Source organism: Crinia signifera, chromosome 1 (assembly GCF_055691185.1).
Source record: "Crinia signifera chromosome 1, ASM5569118v1, whole genome shotgun sequence".
Classification (NCBI taxonomy): Eukaryota; Metazoa; Chordata; class Amphibia; order Anura; family Myobatrachidae; genus Crinia; species Crinia signifera.
Window position 1 is genome coordinate 215,404,551 of NC_139217.1, and position 24,192 is coordinate 215,428,742.

Here is a 24,192-nt window from a genome sequence, read left to right on the forward strand (position 1 = left end):
GTCAACCAGCAACCCACTGTAATGCACTGAATAGTGCACCCATCCACTGACAACCAAAAATGAACATTTAAATACCCCCCCCCCCCCCCCCCCCCCAAAAAAAACAAACAAAAAAAAAAAAAACATTTGGATAGCACACCCGACTATCACTTCAAAAGACATCGGATACGTGAATTTGAAAGGTGGGGAAAAAAAATTACTCCCAAAAGTAAACATTTGAATACCACCCTTAATGTTTTGTAAACTAGTCCCGACAGAAGAAAATATCTAGTTCACATTGTCCAGAACCTGACTTGTTGAATCCAATTAAACAGTTTGTTCCTGAATAGACTAAATCAGATTAACATTACAGAGTTTAGATAATTAGAAAAAAAAAGTCTAAATATTCAAATTAGACAGGCGAGGCAAATTAAATGAGTTGGCAGGTGGAATCCTTTATCTGGCCAGAAAAATGTACCTTGAATAGGCTAAATCAATTCGATTTTGGCAGAAAATATGCTGTTTCCGCCAAAACAGACCTAACGACCAACACTGAACCCCCTTATACCACTTTCAGACCGCACTCTACCCGAGTTATTGACGTGTCCTTGCGGCCCCAACACGGGTCGAGGTGCGGTCTGAAAGGGCCACCTCGGATCGAGCAACACAGTAGTTCATCCCTGGTAATGACCAGGGTTGAACATGGCTCTGTCCCGTGTCAAGTGCAGTGTGAATGGGTGACTGGGTCAAGCGACCCGGGTCCTGTTCACAGTATGAAGGAGGCAGCGCTGTCAGCTCCAAGTGCTGCCTCCTCCCAAGCCCCCGGTGAAACGCCACCACTCAGCTCCGCCCCGTGTGACTTCAATAAGCCGGTCGGACGCAGAGCTTTCAGACCGCAAATATCGTGTCGCTCCGGGGATGGGATCCATGTCCTAATCCTGGATGCAACCCGGCATTTGTGGTCTGAGAACGGTATGAGCCTTTAGTACAATCCAACCTTTTTCTCTCTTCACTTTATCTTTCTCCATGGGCCATGGCTTAGAACATAGACCACTAGAGATGAGTTCACAATATGTGATTTTTGCAAATGATATGCACGATAATGATATAATTAAGATATTATCTAGTGTGTACCCATGACATCATTAAACATGCACTCTCTTTCACGTGTCTGAACATGCAGTTATATATGACTACATCGGGTGATGTCACTGAATGAATGATATTGTTTACGATATCGTTCAGTGATTTAGTGCTAGATTGTTCATCCGGGAGTATAAACGATAATAATTTTCAGGAATATCAGCATTGCATGATACTCGGATTCAGGCCCTTGGTGAGAGAGGACAGTGCATAACCACTGTGTGCTACTGTATATGACATATTATTACTGTGAATGTAAGAGCACTCAAGGGAAGATACTGTTTTGTATGCACGGAGCGATATGGCAAACAAAAGGTTCTAGGTTTTTACTGCAAGGGTAATATGTGGGGTTTAAATATTTACACTGGATTGCGATGCTCTGGCATTGATGGTATTGTATTGCTTTTCACCTACAGTGAGTGTCACAACTCATCAGATCGCATAAAGGTCCGTGTGTGGGATGAGGATGATGACATAAAGTCAAGAGTGAAGCAGAGATTCAAACGCGAGTCCGACGATTTTTTGGGGCAAACAATCATTGAAGTGCGCACCCTGAGTGGAGAGATGGATGTATGGTACAATCTAGGTATGGAAATCATGTGATAATGTAACAAAACAGATATAATTGGGCCTTATTCAGGTCGAACCTGCACACATCATTGCAAATTACATATTTCCGGTACTTTGTGCATACGCAGGATCCATTCTGTGTGTGCTCGAATGAGTCTTGTGACATAGGACACAGACTGTCAGTGATTTACAGTTCGTTGCCGTCTGGGAGGTGGGGAGAGGGTGGCGATAAAGGCATGTTTATGCTGTTTAGGTAGTTGCGGGATGGAGATTTCCTGGATTTACAGGTGGCTTGTGCAGCACCCTGGGTGTCATAAGCCACCCAATGGTGACTAAGTGATCCAATGCAGCGGAGAGTTACCTAAAGAAACCTACTTGTCCCATTATATTGTGCTACATATGGTATCAGATTTACTTTCTAAATTTACTTTCTAATTTACTTAGAGTCTTAGACCATTTGGTCTAATTGGTTTCAATTAATTTGAATTGTTTTATTGGTTTCAATTAATATTAACATGTTTGTTTTATGTGCACTATGTAAGCTTTTAAATGTTTTAATTACCATAGCAAAACATTGTTTCTTGACAGCTTAATTTTTTTTTAGATAAGCGCACTGACAAGTCTGCGGTATCTGGTGCTATCAGACTGCACATCAGTGTGGAGATAAAAGGGGAGGAGAAGGTGGCACCATATCATGTACAATACACCTGTCTACATGAGGTTCGTATGTTCCAGGCTATGTAACGAGTCCTCTTGCCAGTTATTGACTCACAGTGATATCATCTTGCCTGCGCTATTTTACCTCATGACAAAACTGAATTTGTAGACCAATAATATTATCAGACTATCCAGTTATAGTCCCTTTTTTGTGCAGGAAATGGCCTGTTTTCGAGCAGCAACCCATGGGATCCAGGATAAGTTCTGGGGTGTTTAACACAGCTGATAGGCTACTCCTCTCAGTGTTGATAGAATTTAAAATATTACTTTAAAAAAATGATACCTGAGAGAGTTTGGAGAATGGTGATCTGAGACAATGGAGTGGGATCTTACCACTTATTTATTTTTCTATATGACTAATGAAAGAATAATTAAAAAAAGAAAAAATGTAAGCAGCGCTTGTGCAAAATAATATAGAAAATTTATTTAAAATACAGTGTTAATACTGTTGTGGCCAGCAACATAGACAAGACTTACACACATAAACCACAAATTCCCCTATATTCACTCAGTGGTAAGGGTTAATATGCATGCATACTGTCCTTGTGACGGATTAGTATTTGTAAACTTTGGTATCCAGCTTGATGTTAATAAAGTTCACAGTCCCCCACTCATGTGCACATGTTAGTGGCTATTAGTTGGTTAGTGAATACTTGCAAGTGAGGGTTCGGCTGCCAGTCCCCAATGGTGTTCCCTGACCGCTGGTGCTTATCCAAGTTGTTGCGGTCTTGTCAAGGAAAAGACAATGGTACCGGTCTTTGTGCTGCCAGAACGCTCCCCGTATCTTTCTCTATGCGTTTCTCCGCCTATTCAAGATCAGCGGCTTCCTCAGGAAGCTGCTGATCTTGAATAGGTGGAGAAACGCGTAGAGAAGGATACGGGGAGCGTTCTGGCAGCACAAAGACCGGTACCATTGTCTTTTCCTTGACAAGACCGCAACAACTTGGATAAGCACCAGCGGTCAGGGAACACAATTGGGGACTGGCAGCCGAACCCTCACTTGCAAGTATTCACTAAGCAACTAATAGCCACTAATATGTGCACATGAGTGGGGGAATGTGAACTTTATTTACATCAAGCTGGATACCAAAGTTTACAAATACTAATCCGTCACAAGGACAGTATGCATGCATATTAACCCTTACCACTGAGTGAATATAGGGGAATGTGTGTTTTATGTGTGTAAGTCTTGTCTATGTTGCTGGCCACAACAGTATTAACACTGTATTTTAAATAAATTTTCTATATTATTTTGCACCAGCGCTGCTTACATTTTTTCTTTTCTTGCTCTTCCACATTGAAGGGGTGTTTGGTATTCCCCTTGTAGAGCAGCTGCAGTGCATTATATTCACCATACAGCTCTCAAAATCTGTGTTTGTTTTTGAAAGAATAATTACCTGTTGCCATAAGCTGCAATACCTAAACATTGCCTATTCTTATTTATTCCCTCTCGTAGAACCTGTTCCACTACCTAACAGATGTACAAAATAACGGGGTAGTGAAGATTCCAGATGCCAAAGGGGATGATGCCTGGAAGGTTTATTTTGATGAAACTGCCCAGGAAATAGTGGATGAGTTTGCCATGAGATACGGAGTGGAATCCATATACCAGGCTATGACGTGAGAAAATGGAGTGGTGGGGGGTGAATTAGAGAAAATAATGCCTTTATTGTTTTAGATGCATGATGCAAATAATAAATATATGTGATAAGGTGGGCCAAGTTATTTTAAGTGACGGATGAGTCACTGACAGTCGGGATTCCGATGGTTGTTTCTCTGACAACGGATTCCCGACTGTCAGGAGCCCGACAGGGGGCAAATACATTCAATCCGGACTGTTGGAGAGTTATACCATGCCCCTTATTTTATACAGGTCACTTAATAAATAACAATAAACAGTGAAATTGAATGTCATCAATTTAGTGCTCATTAGGAAACCTTACTAAACAGATATGTCTTTATACATGTTTGCTGCAGTCACGCAAAACAACCCCTCTTGGCACAATACCACATTAGACTCTTCTATCAGGCAACTTTTTCGTTGAAACTACTGTACATCTTACTGTAGTAGCAACTAAGAGACGCTGCTGAGTAATTTGCTATATGACATGTGTATATCTGTGTGCGACTGAGTCTCTGGGATAAATTTACTATGATGAGAGTTCTAATGATTTTGCCCATTGCATCCAATACTATATTAGCAACCAATATTATGTCATAGGTCATAATAACCATAACAATAGTTCCTATTGTTGTAATTAATCTCTGGACTTTAGAGTAATATGTGCAGAACTGCACAATGCTCTGGGGGTATGGATCTGCTCATATGAGCATACTGTACCTCTGAGTTAGTACCAATGTAGGAGATCTTCATTTAGGATTTCAGTTCCATTGTGATAATCTTATTCTTAATAATGTTTGACTGGAACTGACAGCCCAAACGGAACTCCGCTGTGCACCGATTAAACCCCTGCAATCTTAGAAAAGACTCCCAGAGTGCCTGGACATGCATCGCCAGTCCCTGTTACTGGCAGCTATATGGAATTTTAAGATAGTATAATTTATACCCTACCTACAGTTTTATATCTTATTCATTTGCAAAATATACCACAGATATTGATAATTGTGCGACTAACTTCCTTGCACCCTATTCATATTTGGTCATTCCCAAACCTTCTCTTCTTCTGACTTGTTATTTTTCAGTCATTTTGCCTGCCTCTCTTCTAAGTACATGTGTCCTGGAGTTCCCGCTGTTATGAGCACCCTTCTTGCCAATATTAATGCATACTATGCCCACACTACTGCATCAACCAATGTGTCTGCCTCAGACCGCTTCTCTGCCTCAAACTTTGGTGTAAGTTACTTTGTACATTGATGCTAAATGAAGACATTCATTATAGAAAGTACATACACTGATTGAAAGGAAGTATTATTGTAGAAAATATATCTTATTTAATTAGCACTAGTGGTGTTACAATATAAGTGACCTGGGGCCTTATTTTGGTTCATTCTTTCTGACAAAATCCTTCTTAGATGGGCAAAACCATGTGCACTGCAGGTGGGGCAGGTGTTACTTGTGCAGAGAGAATTAGATTTGGGTGGGGTTTTACTTCAAAGTGAGATCTATATTGCAGTGTAAAAATAAAGTAGTCAGTATTTTCCCTGCACAGAAACAAAATTACTCATCCAAATCTAATTCTCTCTGCACATGTTACATCTGCCCCCCCTGCAGTGCACATGGTTTTGTCCATCTAAGAAGGATTTTGTCAGAAAGAATGAACCAAAATAAGGCCCAAGGTTATTGGTGTTCTCTTATAGATACATTGACTATGCACCTTGCATACAAGACAACAAAACCTATCATGTACAGTAGGTAATTAGGAATAGAAAAGAATTAAGAAGCAGCAAATCAGTCATACCTTATTATATGGGTGGAATTAGCATTCAGGTTTGAAGGAAATTGTTTTGAAGCTTTTAACAAACATCAAGACTGCAAAAGCTACTGTATAAAGTAATAAAGGCAGGATTATAGCTGGAACTTTCATATTGAAGAAAGCACTATGTAGCTGTACAACCAGCTAAAAAACAGTATACAGTATTCAGCACTCTAGTAATCACTTACTTTTAAAGGTTTATGGGCCAGATGCACAAAGGTTCAAAAAGTGATAAAGTGGAGACTGCGAAACAACCAGCTAACCAGCTTCTACCTGTCATTTTTCAAACCCAGCCTGTATCATGTCAGTTGGGAGCTGATTGGCTGGCTGTTTATCACTCTCTTATTTTATCACATTTGAAGCTTGATGCATCTGGCCCCTGGTGAGCTACATTAATTTTACTATATTCTTCTTGCCTACATTCTTGGTTGAAGTGAGCGTGTCTGCTACATTTGTGGCGAGCCATGCTGTTTTAAAGAATCCTTGATGTCCTCTCACAGCGAGGATTTGTCCCTTACATTGAATACAGCAAGGGGGTTTGTCGATTTGATTTCAGCGAGGAGAAGCCACCTTTCGCTGTTTAAACCCTCTCGCTGGCTGCATTGAATACCCTTCATATACTAGCAGTGGGCGTTTTTTTAACACAAGATCTCTCCTGCAGCATTTAAATATTTTAGCACAGCCTCTATGTACAAAGTGCAGTGGACATTTACATCCACATCTTAGTATGCTTTCATTGGATAAAATAATGATTATGTGATATACCAGAGTTTAAATTATGCATTGTTTTAAAGTAAACTGTTTGCATTTACTTTTACAGAAGGAAAGATTTGTCAAACTGCTGGATCAACTACACAACTCCTTACGCATTGACCTTTCAATGTACCGGGTAAAAAGGAATTACATTTTTATTTATGTTGCTTGTGATTTATGAAAATGTATGTTTTTCTGTGCTGTATATGAGGGTTCCTCAAACTATTTTGCTCTGGGACCCCATCAGACAATAAAAATAATTACGGGTCCACAGTAAGTTACTGCAGAAGGTCATCACATCACATGTGTAGTCATCAAACAGCACATAAATGGCAGCATTGTGGAGGCACAGAGTGATGGGAGGAGTCTAATATACCATAACCCATCACATCAAATGTGTAGTTAGCAGACAGCACATACATTGCAGCATTGTGGGGGCACAGAGTGATGGGAGGAGTCTAATATACATAACCCATCACATCACATGTGTAGTCAGCAGACAGCACATACATGGCAGCATTGTGGAGGTACAAAATGATGGAAGGAGTCAGACTCCAGATCTTTCAGACTCCTTGAAGCCCTGACTAAGATTATAAATGTCATCAGCCTGATGGTCAGCAATATGGAGTCGCGACCCCATGCTGAGAAGGTCGGGACCCACTTTGGGGTCAGGACCCACAGTTTGAGAACTGTATATAATAGTATAGAATACTCCTGCTGATGCTTATATACAGTATAGTCCAGGATTTTCTGATTAGACTGTTGATCGGTGTGTAAATAACATACATTGCAAGTTTTGTAGATTTAAAAATATAAAACTATCTTCTTAAATTTTACACTTTGTAATATGTTTCGAATAACAAAATATATTTGTAATTATTGAAATAGAATCTCAATATTTGAACAACTAACTTTAATAATATATTCTTTAACAGTATATTGTATTCAGCCACTGGGGCAAGAATATGGGTCTTAAACGACTGGTGTACGTAATGCCAAATGTGTACTGTGCTCTCTCTCTCTCTCTTTCGCTCTCTCTCGCTGTCTATATCTATAGTATATATAAATGTATAGCTCATATAATTTTTATTTTAATACCAGAAGATATGTATATCTCTTGTATTAAGATAAAGAATCCACACAATTATACATTTTAATAAAGAAAGGTGTTTGTACTGTATATTAGTATATCACCTTATAACCAATTTTTGCATATGGCATTGTCTGCATGAGTGTGAACATTAATTCAAAGAATTTATATAAACTCTCAGTCATATCCTAGACCAGGGCCGCCAATAGGGGGGTGCTGTGGGTACAGCTGTCCCGGGCCCCGGCAGCTCATTTTGCCCCCCCCCCCCCCCCGATTGCCTCTGCTGTGCTGCCTGCACTGCGTTGGTGCACTGAACGAAGCACAGGCCGGTGGCCAATTAAAATGATGTAACAGCTTTTGAGCCAATCAGAGCTTGTGTACTCATCTTGCCAATCAGAGTTACTGCCGGTACACAAGCTCACCGGCCAATGCTGCATTTTAATTGGCCGCAGGTGTCCTGCACTGAAGAAGCCTGTGCTTCGGGACCTGCTGCTTTCAGCAGGAGGGGATGAGGGAGCAGGAGTTGGGCTGTAAGCGAAGGGAGGGGGGCAGATGGGGGGGGGGCGGAGGGAAATCAGTCCCGGGCCCCAAAATTATGGGGTACTTAATGTGTGCCCATATTTCCGACAGTCGGAAATATGGGCACACACCTATTCAATGCTTCCTATTCAGATTGTGGGTCCTTTAGCCCACTAGAATTTAGCAACTACCATATCCCCAGTTTGAGCTGCATTTATGGACAACAGAGTATGTAGTCACCGACTCACAGGAGCATGAATATAGTGCCTACACACTATACGATGTGAGCGATTTATCAATACGCTAAATCATCCATCATTTTGTGTAATGTTTACCCAGCTATATTCTTAATATTCTATATTGTTATCAGTGGTCACTACCACAAGTGACACCATGTGCTGGAGAACATGTTCCCCGCCACTGATTGTAATCATCTATGGTAATGCATGTTTATATCCTCACAGCTCTATATTGCCACTTTACACTAAGTTAATAACTTAGTATTCTGGTAAAGGTAATTTAAAAAAAAAGAAACTTTGTTTTTTTTTAATAGACTAACTTGATTTTTGGAATTATAATATAGAATCTACAGTTTGAAACCTATGGCTTAAAACAACAGCAAAATCCATTTTTATTGACTCTTTCATACTCCACCTTTTTTTTGGTTTATAGAATAATTTCCCTGCTAGCAGCCCTGAGCGACTTCAAGACCTCAAGTCCACTGTTGATCTACTAACAAGCATAACATTCTTTAGAATGAAGGTGAGATGGATGATTTGAGAACAAATAATTATTTGAAATATTTTTCCACTTTTTTCTGTTCCCTCATTTTTGAACTTGATACATAGTGAAATATTAATATCCAGTTGTCTTTAGAAGTGAATTTAGCTGCAATATATTTCTAAAATTCTAGTTATTATGTGAAAGAAAATACTAGGGGGGGGAATTCAATAGGATGAGAGATTCAGAAAGTGAGAGATTTGGTAAGAAATCTCCAGTTTTTTTAAAGTGGGAATCATTAAACGTTACACGGACACTCACATCCAGCCATCTGTCACACCACTTAACTTATAAATAATGACACGTACAACTGAATTTGGCTTGAAAGGGGTCGGCTTATTTATTGAGCAGGGAGGCCTCTTTGAATCTAACTGGTTATTAGTTCCCTGCTCTAAACTAAAAGTGGCGGGAATAGAACGGATGAAATTGCATATTAATAGACCTAATGAAAAATATTAAACTGTTAAAAATAACAAATGTTATCTAAGGCTCTACTGCCCTTTTGGCAAGGATCGGCCACCTGCCAGCATCCTTGCCAACTGTAAAAACAAAAATAAACGGGCCACCTGCCCTTGTGATCAGGGGTCGGCCTGCTGCCCCCACCCCTGACCTTTCACACCAAATCGTCAGGACAAAGCTGATCACTCTGCCTGCAATGAAAACATTAGGCCAGCTGCCCTGATCTAGTACAGCTAACATTAAACAATATCTAAATTCTTAAAGTAATAATATGGGCCCACCTGGACCGGTGATGCCCATATGCAGTATTAAGTCTAACAAAATAAACAAAATATGTTCTAACCGCCAAGACAGGTTACAAAGAACCTGACCCGCCACCTTCTAACAACCTTAAAGCTCTAACAATTTCTCAAACCTCTCACTATGGCCCTTATTCTGGTTGGTGCGGTAATGTCCACGTGCGTTCGTGCCGCCGATGTTTTGTGTCTGCGCATGTGCAGAGGCGTCTCTGCGCATGTGCGAACGGGACGCACGGTCAAATTCCGCATGAAATGTGTACACTACGAACAGGGGGTGGAGAGGGGCGTGAAGGGCTGTTTGGGCTCATTACCATATGCATACGCCCCGCGTTTCATGGGCGTTCCCATGAAAACGCTGGGCGTACGTATGGTAATGCGGCCGTGAAGCACGTGTAGGGGGCGGACATATGACATTGCCGGATGTCAGCTGCCCGCCCAGATCCCTGCTTTTGCACGGAGAAATGCCCGTGTGGTCTGAGGTTGCGGGAGCTGGCGGACCACTCGGTCCTGCATTCGATGTTCTGCGACCATCGAATGATGGGGAGGTTCCAAGAGATGGAGGAGGTGTATCCGTAAGAAATACACTCGTGCTCCGTGCGGTCAGCGGCTTACCGCATTCGGACGGAGTAACCGATCCGTACGAAAGGCGGGGTTTAGGACGCACGGTCCTGGCTGCATATTCGGCTCCGGCCGCACCGACCAGAATAAGGCCCTATATCCTGAAAAAACAAAACCATTCCTTCATCTGAAAGGTGAATCCCATCAGACCTATAAAGATGCTCGTCCTTTAAAGTAATAGAGCTATGAGAAATGGCTACAACCCCGGCTAGCAAAACTGCCCTACCAACAACAGAATTGACTCTGCGTCTCACAACATCGATGGCACCTGGATTGACAGTATCACGCCATGTACTACGCGGAACAATGTCAGACCAGAAAAATCTGCAGAAGTGCCATTCCCGCATCAATTCTAGTAAGTCATTCTTTATTGTAAAGCGCAGATCCAACACCGACATGTGAGTGAGATCGTTGCCCCCGAGATGTATTATCACAAATAACAGATAACCAAAATGTCCGGCTGACACAGCTAGGAGCTCCTTCAGACCAGAGCAAATTAAACCTCTCCGACAGATCCACCTAATAAATTGCACCTCAGGAAAGCGTGCCTGGTCGGTAGCTATTGAAGAAACCGACAAACAATAGACATTACGGCCCACCAGCCAAATCGTGTTATCGTCCAGATGAATTCCTGCAAAGGTAAGTATAACAAACCATTAATATGTCTGGAAAATAAGGCTGGCATTGAAGGGAACCTAACTTGGGAAGGTACTTTTTGGTGAGGTGAACAATATATTAAATTGAGCTGCGTAAAAGATGCGTGTGGATGACAGGGCCCTATTTAAACCTAATTTAGATCAAATTAAGGGATAGCTAAAATAACTACCAAAACTAGGGGATAGTGGGGATAGCGGGTCGCCCATTTTGACTTGAGGCAAAAAAAAGCAAAACTTTCAGCAGCCGGCAAGCTGAATTTAAAACTGGCGATACCACAAAAAATTCCTCTAGGCCCCCAAAACACTAATGCATTTTTGAGCGAGCGGCTAATCCTCAAAGGGGCGCACTGAGAGATGAAGGCCTGATGTAACGCCGAAACGCACCAGACCTCCATCTACCCAGTGTCCGGATGTCAAGTGAGTCCCATAATCGTCTGCGGAAAGAGTGAGTCCCATAATCGTCCGGTGAAAGACCCAAAAGGTAGAAGACAACGCTTCAACACAGCTCTAAATTGAAAAATTGACAGAGGGGACCCATCAAGATGAATAAGCCACCCACCTTCCGATAAAGGACACGAGACAAGATAGGCCTCCACAACAAGCACCGGACAAATCCAGCGATCACGGCAACGACCCATCCCGACCCATCCAAGACTACATCAGTCTTGGAGTGCTGTATTCTACAAAAAAAGAGCGTTGGGGGCGCACGTCGTCATGGCGCATAAGTATGGAAGACTCAGCTGCTCTTGTTGCAGACACTAGTTTGCCCACCCTAAATGCGCCGTGGTAGGCCAATGTGAAAGCCATCCGAAACAGTCGAACCTCATAATCAGATGAGCAGACATTGCTCAGAGACTTTGAGATACGACGTAACGTGCAACTGTCAATGGGCCGTCGGCCCGTAAACAGTTCCAGTTCAGAATTAGCAACAGCGGTTTCCTGCCATAGGCGCACCCCATTAAATTTAGCAAGAAACGTCTCCCATATCAAGAGGTCTCTTCTGATTTCTGCTGATAAACGTAAAAAATGGTGAGGCCGCCTAATACCTATTTTCGACCTCTCCAATTTTCTACAAAATACCTTACCCATGGGTATTACCCTACATGCAAAGTTAAACAGACCCAGTAATGAGTGTGCCTGCTTAAGGGTCAATTTTCCAGCCGCCAGTGCAAACAGTATTTCGTCATGTAGACACCTCACCTTTTCACTGGGCAATCTGCAAAGACCCTGAGATGTATCAATCTCTATGCCCAAGTACACTAAACATTCCGAAGGGCCTTCTGTCTTATTGACTGCCACCGGAACACCCAAATCACCGAATAGGGGTTCTGTAACAAACCCTTACAAATGTCCGAATTAGGTGGACCCACAAATAGGAAATCATCGAGGTAGTGAGTAATATTATCAGCGCCGGTAACTTCCTGCAAGCAAAAACCAGTCTGATTTTGCAGTGTAAATGATTGCTGCTCTAGAAAAAAAAATGTAATTGATTGCCGCTCTAATTTTGCTATTCTGCTTACTTGCTATTTGATAAATTCCTTTATTGAAACTAGACTAAAATTATATTCATTAATAGAAAACATAGACCAGGCATGTCCAAACTGTGGCCCTCCAGCTGTTGTGAAACTACACATCCCAGCATGTCTTGCAATAGTTTTAGCGGTACTTCTGTAGTTTCACGGCGCCACCATGGCGCCGTGCTACTTCCGGGTTCTACGCTCGCCACGAAATATGTCAAAAAAAGTAACTTAACTCCATGCCAACATGGATAGTTCATACCCCCACTATCCATATTGGCATGGAGTTGATTTTAAATAGCGTGGCGAGAGTAGCGAGCCACCGAGCCCGCAGCGTGGGCGAGCGAAGCGAGCCCCACAAGGACATACTGGCGCCGTGAAACTACAGAAGTACCGTTTTAGCATTCCCAAATAGCAAAACTGTGGCAAGGCATGATGGGACTTGTAGTTTCACAATAGCTGGAGGGCCATAGTTTGGACATGCCTGACATAGACTGTCAAGTTAAAAATCAGGCATTCAACGGCACAGCTAACGTAAAATATTCTCTTCACAAATCAACGGAAATGGATTTTAACCTGAAAAGACTTAATTTTCTGCTTAAGGATAAATGTAGGCTAATAAGGGAAGATCCTGTTTAATGTTTGTATTTTAATCTCACAATGTTAAACCAAAATTAGTTTTTCTATAAACCATACAGGTGCAAGAGTTGCAGAGTCCCCCCAGGGCAAGCCAGGTTGTGAAAGACTGTGTCAAGGCTTGTCTCAACTCTACCTATGAATACATATTCAACAACTGTCATGAGCTGTACAGCCGGGAATATCAGAGTGACCCGGTAAGTTATACAGTGTATATTATACTATTGTGATGTGACAAAAAATGTTGTTAGAGCTGCCAAAATATTTTCAGTATGTAAGTTTATATATGTTTATGGATATCTGTTTTGAGAAGATGCCAGTCAGGATTCCGGCATTCAGAATGCCGGCAACAGGATCCCAAAGGTGGTGATGGTAAGTACTGGGCAGTGGCAGTTCTTACTAGGACTTCAGCCTGCCCCAAGTAAGATCTGCCACTTTGGGAGTGAGCCAGGTGCAGTCCATGAGACTGCACTGGCTTCACTGTAACTAGCAGTGACTTCCTATGGGAAGTCCTACCTGTCAGTCACAGACTCCAGATTAAGTCCCATTGGGAGGTGTTCCCTACCTCAGGGACTGCCAGTCTGGGCTGCGATAGGCAGAGAGCTAGTAGTAGTAGTAGTACGTTTATTTATAAGGCGCCGCAAAGTGTCCGCAGCGCCGTACATAGCAAACAAAAAAACAAATTACAAGGTAACGTACAGGGTGTGTTGAAAAATACAGTATAAATAGGGGTATAGCTGGTAGAACTAAAATCAGCATCAGTTCAGAAGTAGGTGTCAAAATTGTCGAGGAGACTGAAGATGAAGTAGAGGAAGGGAAGAACAGGACAGGAGCACAGGTGAGGTAATGAGGTAGGGTGAGTACGTGAGGAAGGAGGACCCTACTCAAAAGAGTTAACATACTAAAAAGAGGTGGGAGGACGAACGAAATACAATAGGATAAGTAGGAACGGAGGGGAACGGAGGCAGGATAGGAGGATCAAAAGAGGTTAGGAGGAGGGATAGGCTAGTCGAAAAAATTGGGTTTTGAGGGAGCGTTTGAAGGAGGTAAGGGAATCAGATAGCCTGATGAGTGGCGGGAGGTTGTTCCAGTGCAGGGGGGCAGCGCGAGAGAAGTCTTGGACACGGGAGTGGGAGGAGGTGATTAGGTGAGAGGTCAGTCGGCGGTCAGCGATGGATCGAAGAGGACGGGAGGGAGTGTGGATAGAGATAAGTGAAGAGAGGTAGGGAGCTGTGGAGGAGGAGAGAGCCTTGTAGGTGGTGGTGAGGAGTTTAAAGAGAATTCGGAAAGGAATGGGGAGCTGGCTTTCTTTTCGGAAGCCACTCCCTGTCTTGCCATGCAGCCCAATTTGGCTTCTATGGCTGCAGTCGGTGCAGTCTATAGTAATTGCACATACTTAGTCACACAGCGGTGATACTGAGGTTAAAGTTAGGCAATAGGGGAGGGTTAAGGTTAGGCTGCAGGGGTGGGGAAGGTTGGGGTTATGCTGGGGAAGGGGACAATTAAGTTTAGGCTGCGGGAAGGGAAGGTTAGGGAGGAGTGGATTAGGGTTAGACTGTGGGAAGGGCAGGTGAAGGTTAGGGATAGTGGTTGGAGAAGTGTTAAAATACTTACCAGGATCCATCAGGATTTTTACCACCAGGATGCTGCTGTCAGCATCTTGACTTGAATTTCAGTCACTTCTTTTATAGATAAATTGGAAATTCCTGTCATACTGCATGCTGTTTCACAACCTCCGATTCTCCCATTATTGTTGTTCACGCATGAAATGGTTGAGATGTGATTATATTCAATAATCTAGAACAATATAATTTAATCCCAAAATTTAGAAATGTAACTGTCCAAGATTGCTAATTTGTTCATTGCTTATAGAATTCATGATCATGGTCAAAATGGGTTTGGTATAATTTGTCGACAGTCATAAAGGCGAATTTCATCATGTCAAATGGTCATATTGTTCATATTGACCATCTCAACATTCATCATCTTGACATTGATCAAATAATGACATGTTAGAAATGTCAACATATCATCTTTGGTGGCCCTGCTCCTGACACTGTGCAGCAGCTTCTGCACATCTTCTGGGTCCCGGTGGTCATGTGACCATTAATTACATATGAGAGCTGTGATTATACAGTGTTTTGATGAGCATCCCTTTCCCTAACCCTTCTCCTCCCTCTAGTGCAGTGATTTTCAACCTTTTTACCTTGCGGCACACTAAATAAGATTTTCAAATTGCCAAGGCACACCATGAGATCCCCACAGGGCAAAACACATTGGCCCCCACAGGAAAAAAACAAACCTTTTGGCCTCCATATAAAAAAAAAATCACACTGGTCCCCACAGGTAACAAAAATAAAATACATTGGCCCTGTACATGAAAATAAGATACCAGTAAATAACAGTTAAACTGATGGTGGCTGTAATCTGGTTTGGGCATCTCTAGATCTGGGGGCACACCTGAGAACAGCTCAAGGCACACTAGTGTGCCACGGCACAGTGGTTGAAAAACACTGCTCTAGTGCCTAACCTTAACCCCCACAGTCTAACCTTATCCTTCCTAACAACAGTCAGTTTATATACAAAAAGTTTAGAAAAGTTATTATTATTATTATTATTAGTTTTAAATGAGGTCATCACATGGTCAAGTGTCATCTCTCATAACACCTTTATGATCATCTGACCAATTACTTTCTACTGTCTCCATAATGGAGAAGCATAGGTTAAATATGATCCCTGGCAATGGCTTTATTCCCTACCTTATTCTGTTACATAATAAACTGACCTAAACCTTGTCAATTAACTCCACTGAACTCCATATCCTAATAAAACCACAATTTGTCTCAAGTAGACTATAGGTTTGTTTTGTCTTCTATCACAAATGTACTTGCATGAAGAACAACTCATCTGACAAAAGGGTTGTGCTCCGTTTCTGAGTTAACTATTGTCCATGTTCTGTAATTAAATGAACTCTAATTCAACCATGTGTTCCTATCTTGTGAAGGCCATTATGGATTGTACTTGAAAATACTGTGGACTTGTGCACTAGATTTGTGGTTATGATTATGAGTAGTTTGTCTGGTTTATAATACATATGGTCCCAGTCTATACAATAGTTTTACTAGTTAATGATATCTTTCATGCAAACATCGCCACCGTTCCTTGTGACACATCAGCAAACTGAGAAGTTATTTCTGTAGCTCCTGCTAAGAATACTCCAAAACCATATAATATGCAAATGTAGTGATGTACAGTATAAAGCTTACCTTTAACATTGTAGTTTCAGTCATTATTTTTGATAGTTCATTGTAATGCGTACTATTAATTAGAAATCATTGTCCACTTTATGACTATCTGTTTGTCGTTTACAGGCTAAGAAGGGAGAGATACCCCCTGAGGAACAGGGTCCAAGTATTAAGAACCTGGATTTCTGGTCCAAGTTAATAACTTTAATAGTGTCTATCATAGAGGAGGATAAGAACTCGTACACACCATGCCTAAACCAGTAAGAGTTCTAAGAATTCATATGAAGTGCAAGTGTACTTCAAATATGACATTGTGGGGGAAAAGATGGGAGACGTATTTCACATGGGATGTTGCTATAGGCAACCAGTCAGAATCTACTTCTTATATATTTAGCACCTTCTAGAGAGGATTATAGATAGTATCTGATTGGTTGCCCAAAAGAACATCCCATGTGAAATACAACTCACATCCTTAGTAAACTTACCCCTGTGTGTCTATAATGTACTGTGAACTAGTAATGTGATGTCTGCCATAGGAAAAGATTAACGCTGTTAGCAAAAATGAGGGCCAATTGCAAATGAATAAATATGGCTGCAAAATGCAGAATTTATCTATGTATTTTAAATATTCATCTTGTCATGTAGTATACTGAGATAAATTGATGGCATAGATGAGGCTGCCATCATCATCAGAAAGGATACTTACCAGGGACGTGCAGTCAGGGGAGGCAGGGGAGGCAGTGCTTCCCCTGTCATTTTGTTTCAAAATAATACAAAGAATATACCTATGACACATATTCTGTGTCATAAGTATTTTCTTTAGATTATTTTACTACATTTAATTATTTAACCTAGTTTGGGAGGCACCGATAAGCGTGCCTCCCACAAAGAATGGCAAGGGGATGAAGCGGGGGGCGGGGCTAAGCTGTTGGCTTAAAAAAGGCCATTAAAAATAATGCCAAAAGCGGCACTTCTAGAAGTGGCTAATTGACAGGGGCTGCTGTGATTGGACAGCAGATCCAGCTGCTGTCCAATCACAGCAGCCCCTGTCATTTAAGCGTGACAGTGTCACTTCTATTCCCCCCTCCCCTGCTCCCCTGTGCCCTGGCTCCCGAGACCCGGTTCCCTGCTGCGCGATGTGTCCCTCTCCCCTGCCTGGTAAGTACAATTTGATGAAGGGGGACAGAGGGGGCGGCGGGGAATGGCGCTGGTGTCATCGGCGGCCAGGTGCGGGATGAGGGGTTGGCGGGGAGGACGGAGGTGGCGGCGGGGAAAGTTTGCTGACCGGCTGCTGGAAGGGGGGCAGCAGGTGTCGGCTGCAGCCATTCACGAGGGCCGGGAGAGGGGGGGGTGCGGTGATGGCTGTGACAGTGCCTCTCCATTCACAGCCACCACCGCACGTCACTGATACTTACACCATGCTTATGAGACGTTCATAGATATAAGATATATTGAAAATAGAAACAATATAAGAAGTTCTCCATGCCTTGCTGTACATGCGCTAAAATGTGAAAATGCATAACACGCCAAGTGCAAGGGGCTTGCAAGTCACCTTTAAACATGGCTGCACACTGGAATGCATGTGCAATATGGAAACACATACTGTATTGACTGTACATGTTACGTCCAATGACAAATCAGGCCCATAATGTGTGTGTTTGCATATTGTTCCCCCTTCCCCCACCTGAAGTGACCTTTCGCTGCATTTGCAACCACAGTCTCTGACTTCCAAATGTGTCTTGAATCATTTATGTAAAGGAAGATGTTTCATGAATGTTTATGTTGGTCAGTTTTAACATCCTATTGACATTGCTTTCCAGTGTTCACTACGCTTAGATACCCACAATGATTTCTCCAGCGCTCAGAGTTCAGAAAACCTATATGGTGTCTGTAAACTGTGTGCGCCCTGTGCGAGGGCAGGGCGGCAGCTGATATCCGGTGATGTCAGCTGCCCCCCCCCCCTCCCCCGCACCCATGCCTCATTAGCATGAGAAGAAATGCACCTGCGAACGCACAGAGAACTGAATCAATTAAAACAGCGGTTCTCAAACTGTGGGTCCTGACCCCCAAAGTGGGTCCCAAGCTTCTCAGCATATTGACTCCATATTGCTGACCATCAGGCTGATGACATTTATAATCTCAGTCAGGGCTTCAAGGAGTCTGAAAAATCTGTTGACTTGTCTGTTATTTTAGACTCCTCCCATTACTTTGTACCTCCACAATGCTGCCATGTATATGCCGTCTGCTGACTACACATGTGATGTGATGACCTTCTGCAGTAACTTGCTGGGGTCCTGTAATTATTTTTATTGTCTGAAGGGGTCCCAGAGCAAAATAGTCTGAATTAGAATAAGGTCCTATGTGTTTGGTATATAAATTACTGATAATAATAATAGCTCCCTGAGTACTGTATGTGCACCTGCAATGTGACAAACCGCCTTCTTTATGCTCAGTCAGGTTGTCGCTCTCATAGAGCCATCACTAGGTTTTAGCAATGAAAAATACTAACTTACTTTATCCTAGGAAACGATGCAGGTGTAATTTTGCAATAATACATACAATAAAGTGTTATGAAGGAACAAACAAGAGATGGTAGTAGGTCATAGTATGATATGCATAGACGAATCTAGGGGGTGGTCCGGGGGTGCACAGGGCCACCCATTAGCCCATTTTATAGCTGAGGGATGGGCTTTCCAACGAGCCCAGCCCCATGTCTCTAGCCCCCTGGGAACCGGAGATACTGCCAGGCAAAGCTGGAACGTTTTTCCTATAGGATAACATGGGACCCGCTAATTCCGACCCCCACCCAGTTCAACAGCTGCCAGTTCCCCCTTCGGCATCACTGAAGCTCGAGGTCGAACCCAAATTGCTGGGCCTTCAATCTGATACCAGGCTGGATCCATATGGGTTAATTGGTTCCAGGGATATTGAGGTTAAACCGTTTTTGTTTTTTTTTTCATTTCTTAAATGTAATTTCATGACTGTTAATGTTCTTTGAGGGCAGATTTTTCTGGAAACAAACAGCCCAGTTTCACGGGACCAAAATCATTCGAAGCCAACTCAAAAGTTCTTCAATATGATACTGGTCTCATGTAAATAGGTCATTTGGATCTGAAGATATAGCTGGTTGGTTTAAAAGGGGTTGGGAGAGGGGAGTGGTTGTCTCTCCCCCTCACACCAGAAAATGCAGGGACTAGGCTGGTGTATAAGGGGTCAGCCTGGGAATGTCCCTGCATGATCCTGAGACCATATTCCCGGGTAAATCCCTGCATTTTCTGTTGTGAAAGGGGTATTATTTCAAACAGCCGTGACCTGCAGTGCTCTGAATACAGCTGGGCAGCCCCCTGCTCTCTGCCCAGCTGTCAATGACTGTCACTCCTGCAGCTTCCGCTCCAATTCTTCTCCCCGCTTTCACCTCAGCCCGCCCACCCCCCCTTTAATCATGTGGTGCCAGCACCCGGCGTGCTCCCCCGACGTCACGCACAACAACAGCGTGCACAATATTTCAAATGTCCACTCGGCTAGAGGGGACACCAGGAGGGGAGTGGGAGCGTGCTCTGCGCTGCGCTCTGCTCCTCTCCCCATAGAAGCAGCTGCACTGCTCTCCATCTCTCCCTGCAGCAGTAGCGAAGGCTCATATAAAAATTTACAGTAAGTGACACTTTTGGGGGCATTGCTTAAGGGATGCTACAAGTGGCGGTATGTGGAGGCATTACGCATAATGTGTGGCTTAATGTGTAAGGGGCATTAAGGTGTGCAGCATCATGTATAAGCGGCATTATGTGTGCAGCATCATGTGTAAGGGACATTATGTGTGCAGCATCATGTGTAATGGGTACTATGGTGTGCGGCATCATGTGTAATGGGTACTATGGTGTGCGTCATCATGTGTAATGGGTATTATGGTGTGCGGCATCATGTGTAATGGGTACTATGGTGCCATCAAGCAAGAACCCCCTAGCAATGAGCATGTAGGTAAGCAGCACTTATGTGGCAAATATGTAATGGGCATTACGGTTTGTTATATAGTATGTAATGGACATCATGATGTGTGCCACAATGTGTAATGGGCATTATGGTGTCTGGCCTTATGTGTAATTGGCATTACGGCGTGTGGCTTTATGTGTAATGGGTATTACGGAGTTTGCTAAAATGTGTAATGGGCATTACTGTGTATGGTCTAAAGTTTAATACCACACCCCTTTGTGTGATGCCACGCCTCCTTCCCAGGAGGTCACGCCCCCTTTTTGCTAAGCCACGCAAAGGTCCCCCCTGCTATTATGTCTAGATCTGGGACCAACCATTACCATAATTCTAGATTCGCCTATGATGATATGTTATATATTTTATTTGTCTGATGTTGCTAATTCACTTGTATCAGAATGTAGGCTTTTACTAGCATCAGTTATGTATTGTTAGAATATTGAGCTAAATTTAAGCAAGTTGCCCAGATTCGACCGTCTTCATGCTGATTCATTGATTTCCCAGCCTGTTCCTTCACTCTGAAACAGACATGTTTTTTTATGTGAATAGCAAATCTCAGTGCCGTCTTTCCCATTGGGCTTAATGGGCAGGTGTCCAGGGGCCCAAGGATTTTAGGGGCCCACCACAATGGGGAAGATGGCACTGCCCTGGGGAGCTACTGAGGCTGTGGCAGCTGGTAGCGGAAACTGGCAGCTTGTAGCGCTATTTGCCAGGTGGCAGGGCAAGAAGAAAGCGCTGCTGATTTTGAAAAGACTGGCCAGACGCTGATTGGCTGAGAGAATTCAGCCAAACAGCGTCGGTCCAGTCTTTTCAAAATCAGCAGCGCTTCCCGCCCCTCCGTCTGGCAAATACTAGCGCTACAAGCTCCCAGCCGCCACTGCCCAGACCCCGTGGTGGGGTCCAGGCATTGATGTCTAGGCAGCAGGGATCCGGACAGTGGTGGCTGGTATCTTGTAGCACTATATGCCGGGTAGCAGGCAGGAAGTGCTGCTGAATTTGTAAACATATTGAAAAGACTGGCCGGACGCTGATTGGCTGAATTTTCTTAGCCAATCAGCATCCAGACAGTCTTTTCAATATCAGTAGTGCTTCTTTTCCGCCCGGCAAATAGCTGTACAAGCTCCCAGCTGCCGCTGCCCGGATCCCTGCTGCCCGTAGGTGTGGGGTGTGTGTGTGTGTGGGGTGGGGGCACAGCGAATCATTTTGCCCGGGGCCCGGTCTAATGTTAAGATGGCCCTGGCAAATCTGTAAGGTGAACCTAGCAGGATAAATACAATCAGTGAACCATAAATGAAAACAGCCAATGTGAGCTGCAAAATGTGAATCAGAATCTAGTGAGGATGTACTACGTACATGTTCTTGGCTGTCTAACCATAAATAATAGAATTTCCAAACAGACCTGAAATATCAAGCATCTGTAGTAACCAGCCTCAGGCAATCTTTTAAACACATCCTCATTTCTAGACTAAGAATCTGACAACACAGTATCACCAGTAGTCTTTTCTACTCTTCGCTCTTGTTTACTCAGGTTCCCCCAGGAGCTTAATGTGGGTAAGATCAGTGCTGAAGTTATGTGGAGTCTCTTTGCTCAGGATATGAAATATGCCATGGAAGGTAAGTTATCAATAATATAATATATTTAAATATTCCAGAAATTTTAATTACTTTTAGGTTTGTTAGTTGAGTGCATTGTACATTATTTTTGTCGTTAAGCAATAGACTCAGGATCCTCTTCTTTTATTAATACACATAGATTAATACTGTCCTTTGATGTTCTCCATGCACAATTGTATTTATTCTTATATTGTGTAGTAATGAGCCACTAAAAAAGCATGTAAACTTGTATGGGAATGGATCTTTTTGCTACCAATCATCAAGTACTGTAGCTGTGCTTGCAGTTAGAATTATCTAATAGAGAAATTATGTCTGTATGGCATGAACCCATTTTGGGTCAATGGTGCATACCTCCCAACTGTCACGATTCCGTCGGGACAGTCCCGATTTTCGGGTCCTGTCCCGACGTTCCACCCGCGGCAGGCATTGTCCCGCTGCGGGGGGTGGCAGTTGGGAGACCCCCCAATCTAGTAGAATAGACGCTGTGCGCATGCGCACAGCGTCTATTCTCGTATGAAAATGAGGTCGCGGCTAATTAGCATAAGCCGCGCCCTCATTTGCATACGCCCCGCCCCCTTTTCGGGCGCTCGCGCCGCAAAGCCGCGCGAGTGTCCCTATTTCCTCCGGACGGAAGTTGGGAGGTATGTTGGTGTACTCTCATTGGCCCTTATTCTGATCGGTGCGGCCCGATCAGAATATGCGGCCGCAACCGTGCAGGCGAATCCCCGCCTTCCATACGGATCGCCACCTGCCGTCCGTATGCGGATATGTGGCGATCCGCATGAAATTGTACGGGGATACGCCTCCTCCATGGTGGGAGCAGCCCCTGCATTCGATGGTCGCCGAACATCGAATGCAGGGCCGCACGCTCCACCAGGTCCCGCAACACAAGACCACACGGACACTTGTCCGTATGAAATCATGTATAGGGGCGGGCAGCTGACATCCGGCGATGTCAGATGCCCGCCCCGTACCCACGCGTCACGGCCTCATTACCATGCATACGCCCCGCGTTTGCATGGGAACGCCCATGAAACGGGGGGCGTATGCATAGGGTAATGAGGCTAAGTAGCCCCTCACGCCCCTCTACGCCCCCTGTGCGGCGTATAAAGAATCCGTGCGGCGAAATCGCCTGCACATGCGCAGACTGACCTCTGCACATGCGCAGACGATCAACATCGGCGGTCCGTCCGCATGCGGGAATTTCCGCACCGATCAGAATAAGGGCCATTATGAGCAAGTATTTGCTGTCAGACCATGTCAAATGCTCAAAATCTCATACGGTAACCAGCATAATCCACAGATTGTAACAAAGATGTAATGATGCTGTACAGTTTGATAATACGACATTGTCTTCATATGTTGTTTTATTTGGTAAGAGTACATTTTGCCTTTTTCTACACTTGTCCTCACAAGGGCTAACAGTAATATCATGTACACTTTTTCCTAAATAATATGTCAATGAAAAATATGCTATGGTATCTTGCAAGCCTCATCTATGTAATAATGAACATGTGAATTATTTCCAATTTTGAATTTCATACAGATAATAAAGTATTACAGTCTATAATATATTTATATAGGGGGGCTTAAAACAAATAATTATTCTAATAATTAAACAGGTAAAATGCTAAAATGAGGTCTAATGGGGGAATTCAGTTAGCATGATAATGTACCGCAGGCTAATTGATCCCCCAGGGCTATCTAATTAGCCCCCGAATGCAGCCCACCGACAGCTTTATTTGTTGCGTTTTCTGGATATTAGCATGCGCTGAAAAAAATTCCATTTAAGTAGCCAGGTTTTGCAAAGCCAGCAGTTATTACATATGTTTGTGAACGTCTCATGATTCTTTTTCTTAACGCACAAAATCTTTAAATTTAAGGGACTGTAATTTGAGTAACCCAAAGCTAAAAAGTGCAAAATAGTGTACCCCAGTTTTTTGATCACATATATTCCAGACTAATTGAATTCCCTTATTTGGTAACATACCAAATATTGTAAATGTGCTGCTCTTTACTAAGGTTTTTGCCGGGTCAGAGGCGGAATTAGACCTCATAGGGCCCTGCTTTGGAGCCCTCCTTCCTCAAACAATCCATAGCACTATATTTTCGCTGCTGATTGCAGCCAGCATCAATAGAGTACCTTGGCACATGCACAGTCTAACCATAAATGCTCAGC

General features: G+C 43.2%; 1 protein-coding gene across 1 annotated transcript in view; it reads left to right on the forward strand.

The window, feature by feature from the left end:
• LOC146068713 (protein unc-13 homolog A-like) overlaps window positions 1-24,192 on the forward strand; it is a 334,746-nt gene that overhangs the window by 152,599 nt on the left and 157,955 nt on the right. Inside the window, exons 19-27 of the mRNA XM_083179255.1 lie at window positions 1,539-1,708; window positions 2,297-2,412; window positions 3,866-4,029; window positions 5,113-5,263; window positions 6,664-6,732; window positions 8,878-8,967; window positions 13,233-13,367; window positions 16,542-16,675; window positions 21,928-22,013. Coding sequence (XP_083035381.1) covers window positions 1,539-1,708; window positions 2,297-2,412; window positions 3,866-4,029; window positions 5,113-5,263; window positions 6,664-6,732; window positions 8,878-8,967; window positions 13,233-13,367; window positions 16,542-16,675; window positions 21,928-22,013 — 1,115 coding nt within the window. The remainder of the gene's footprint in view (window positions 1-1,538; window positions 1,709-2,296; window positions 2,413-3,865; window positions 4,030-5,112; window positions 5,264-6,663; window positions 6,733-8,877; window positions 8,968-13,232; window positions 13,368-16,541; window positions 16,676-21,927; window positions 22,014-24,192) is intronic.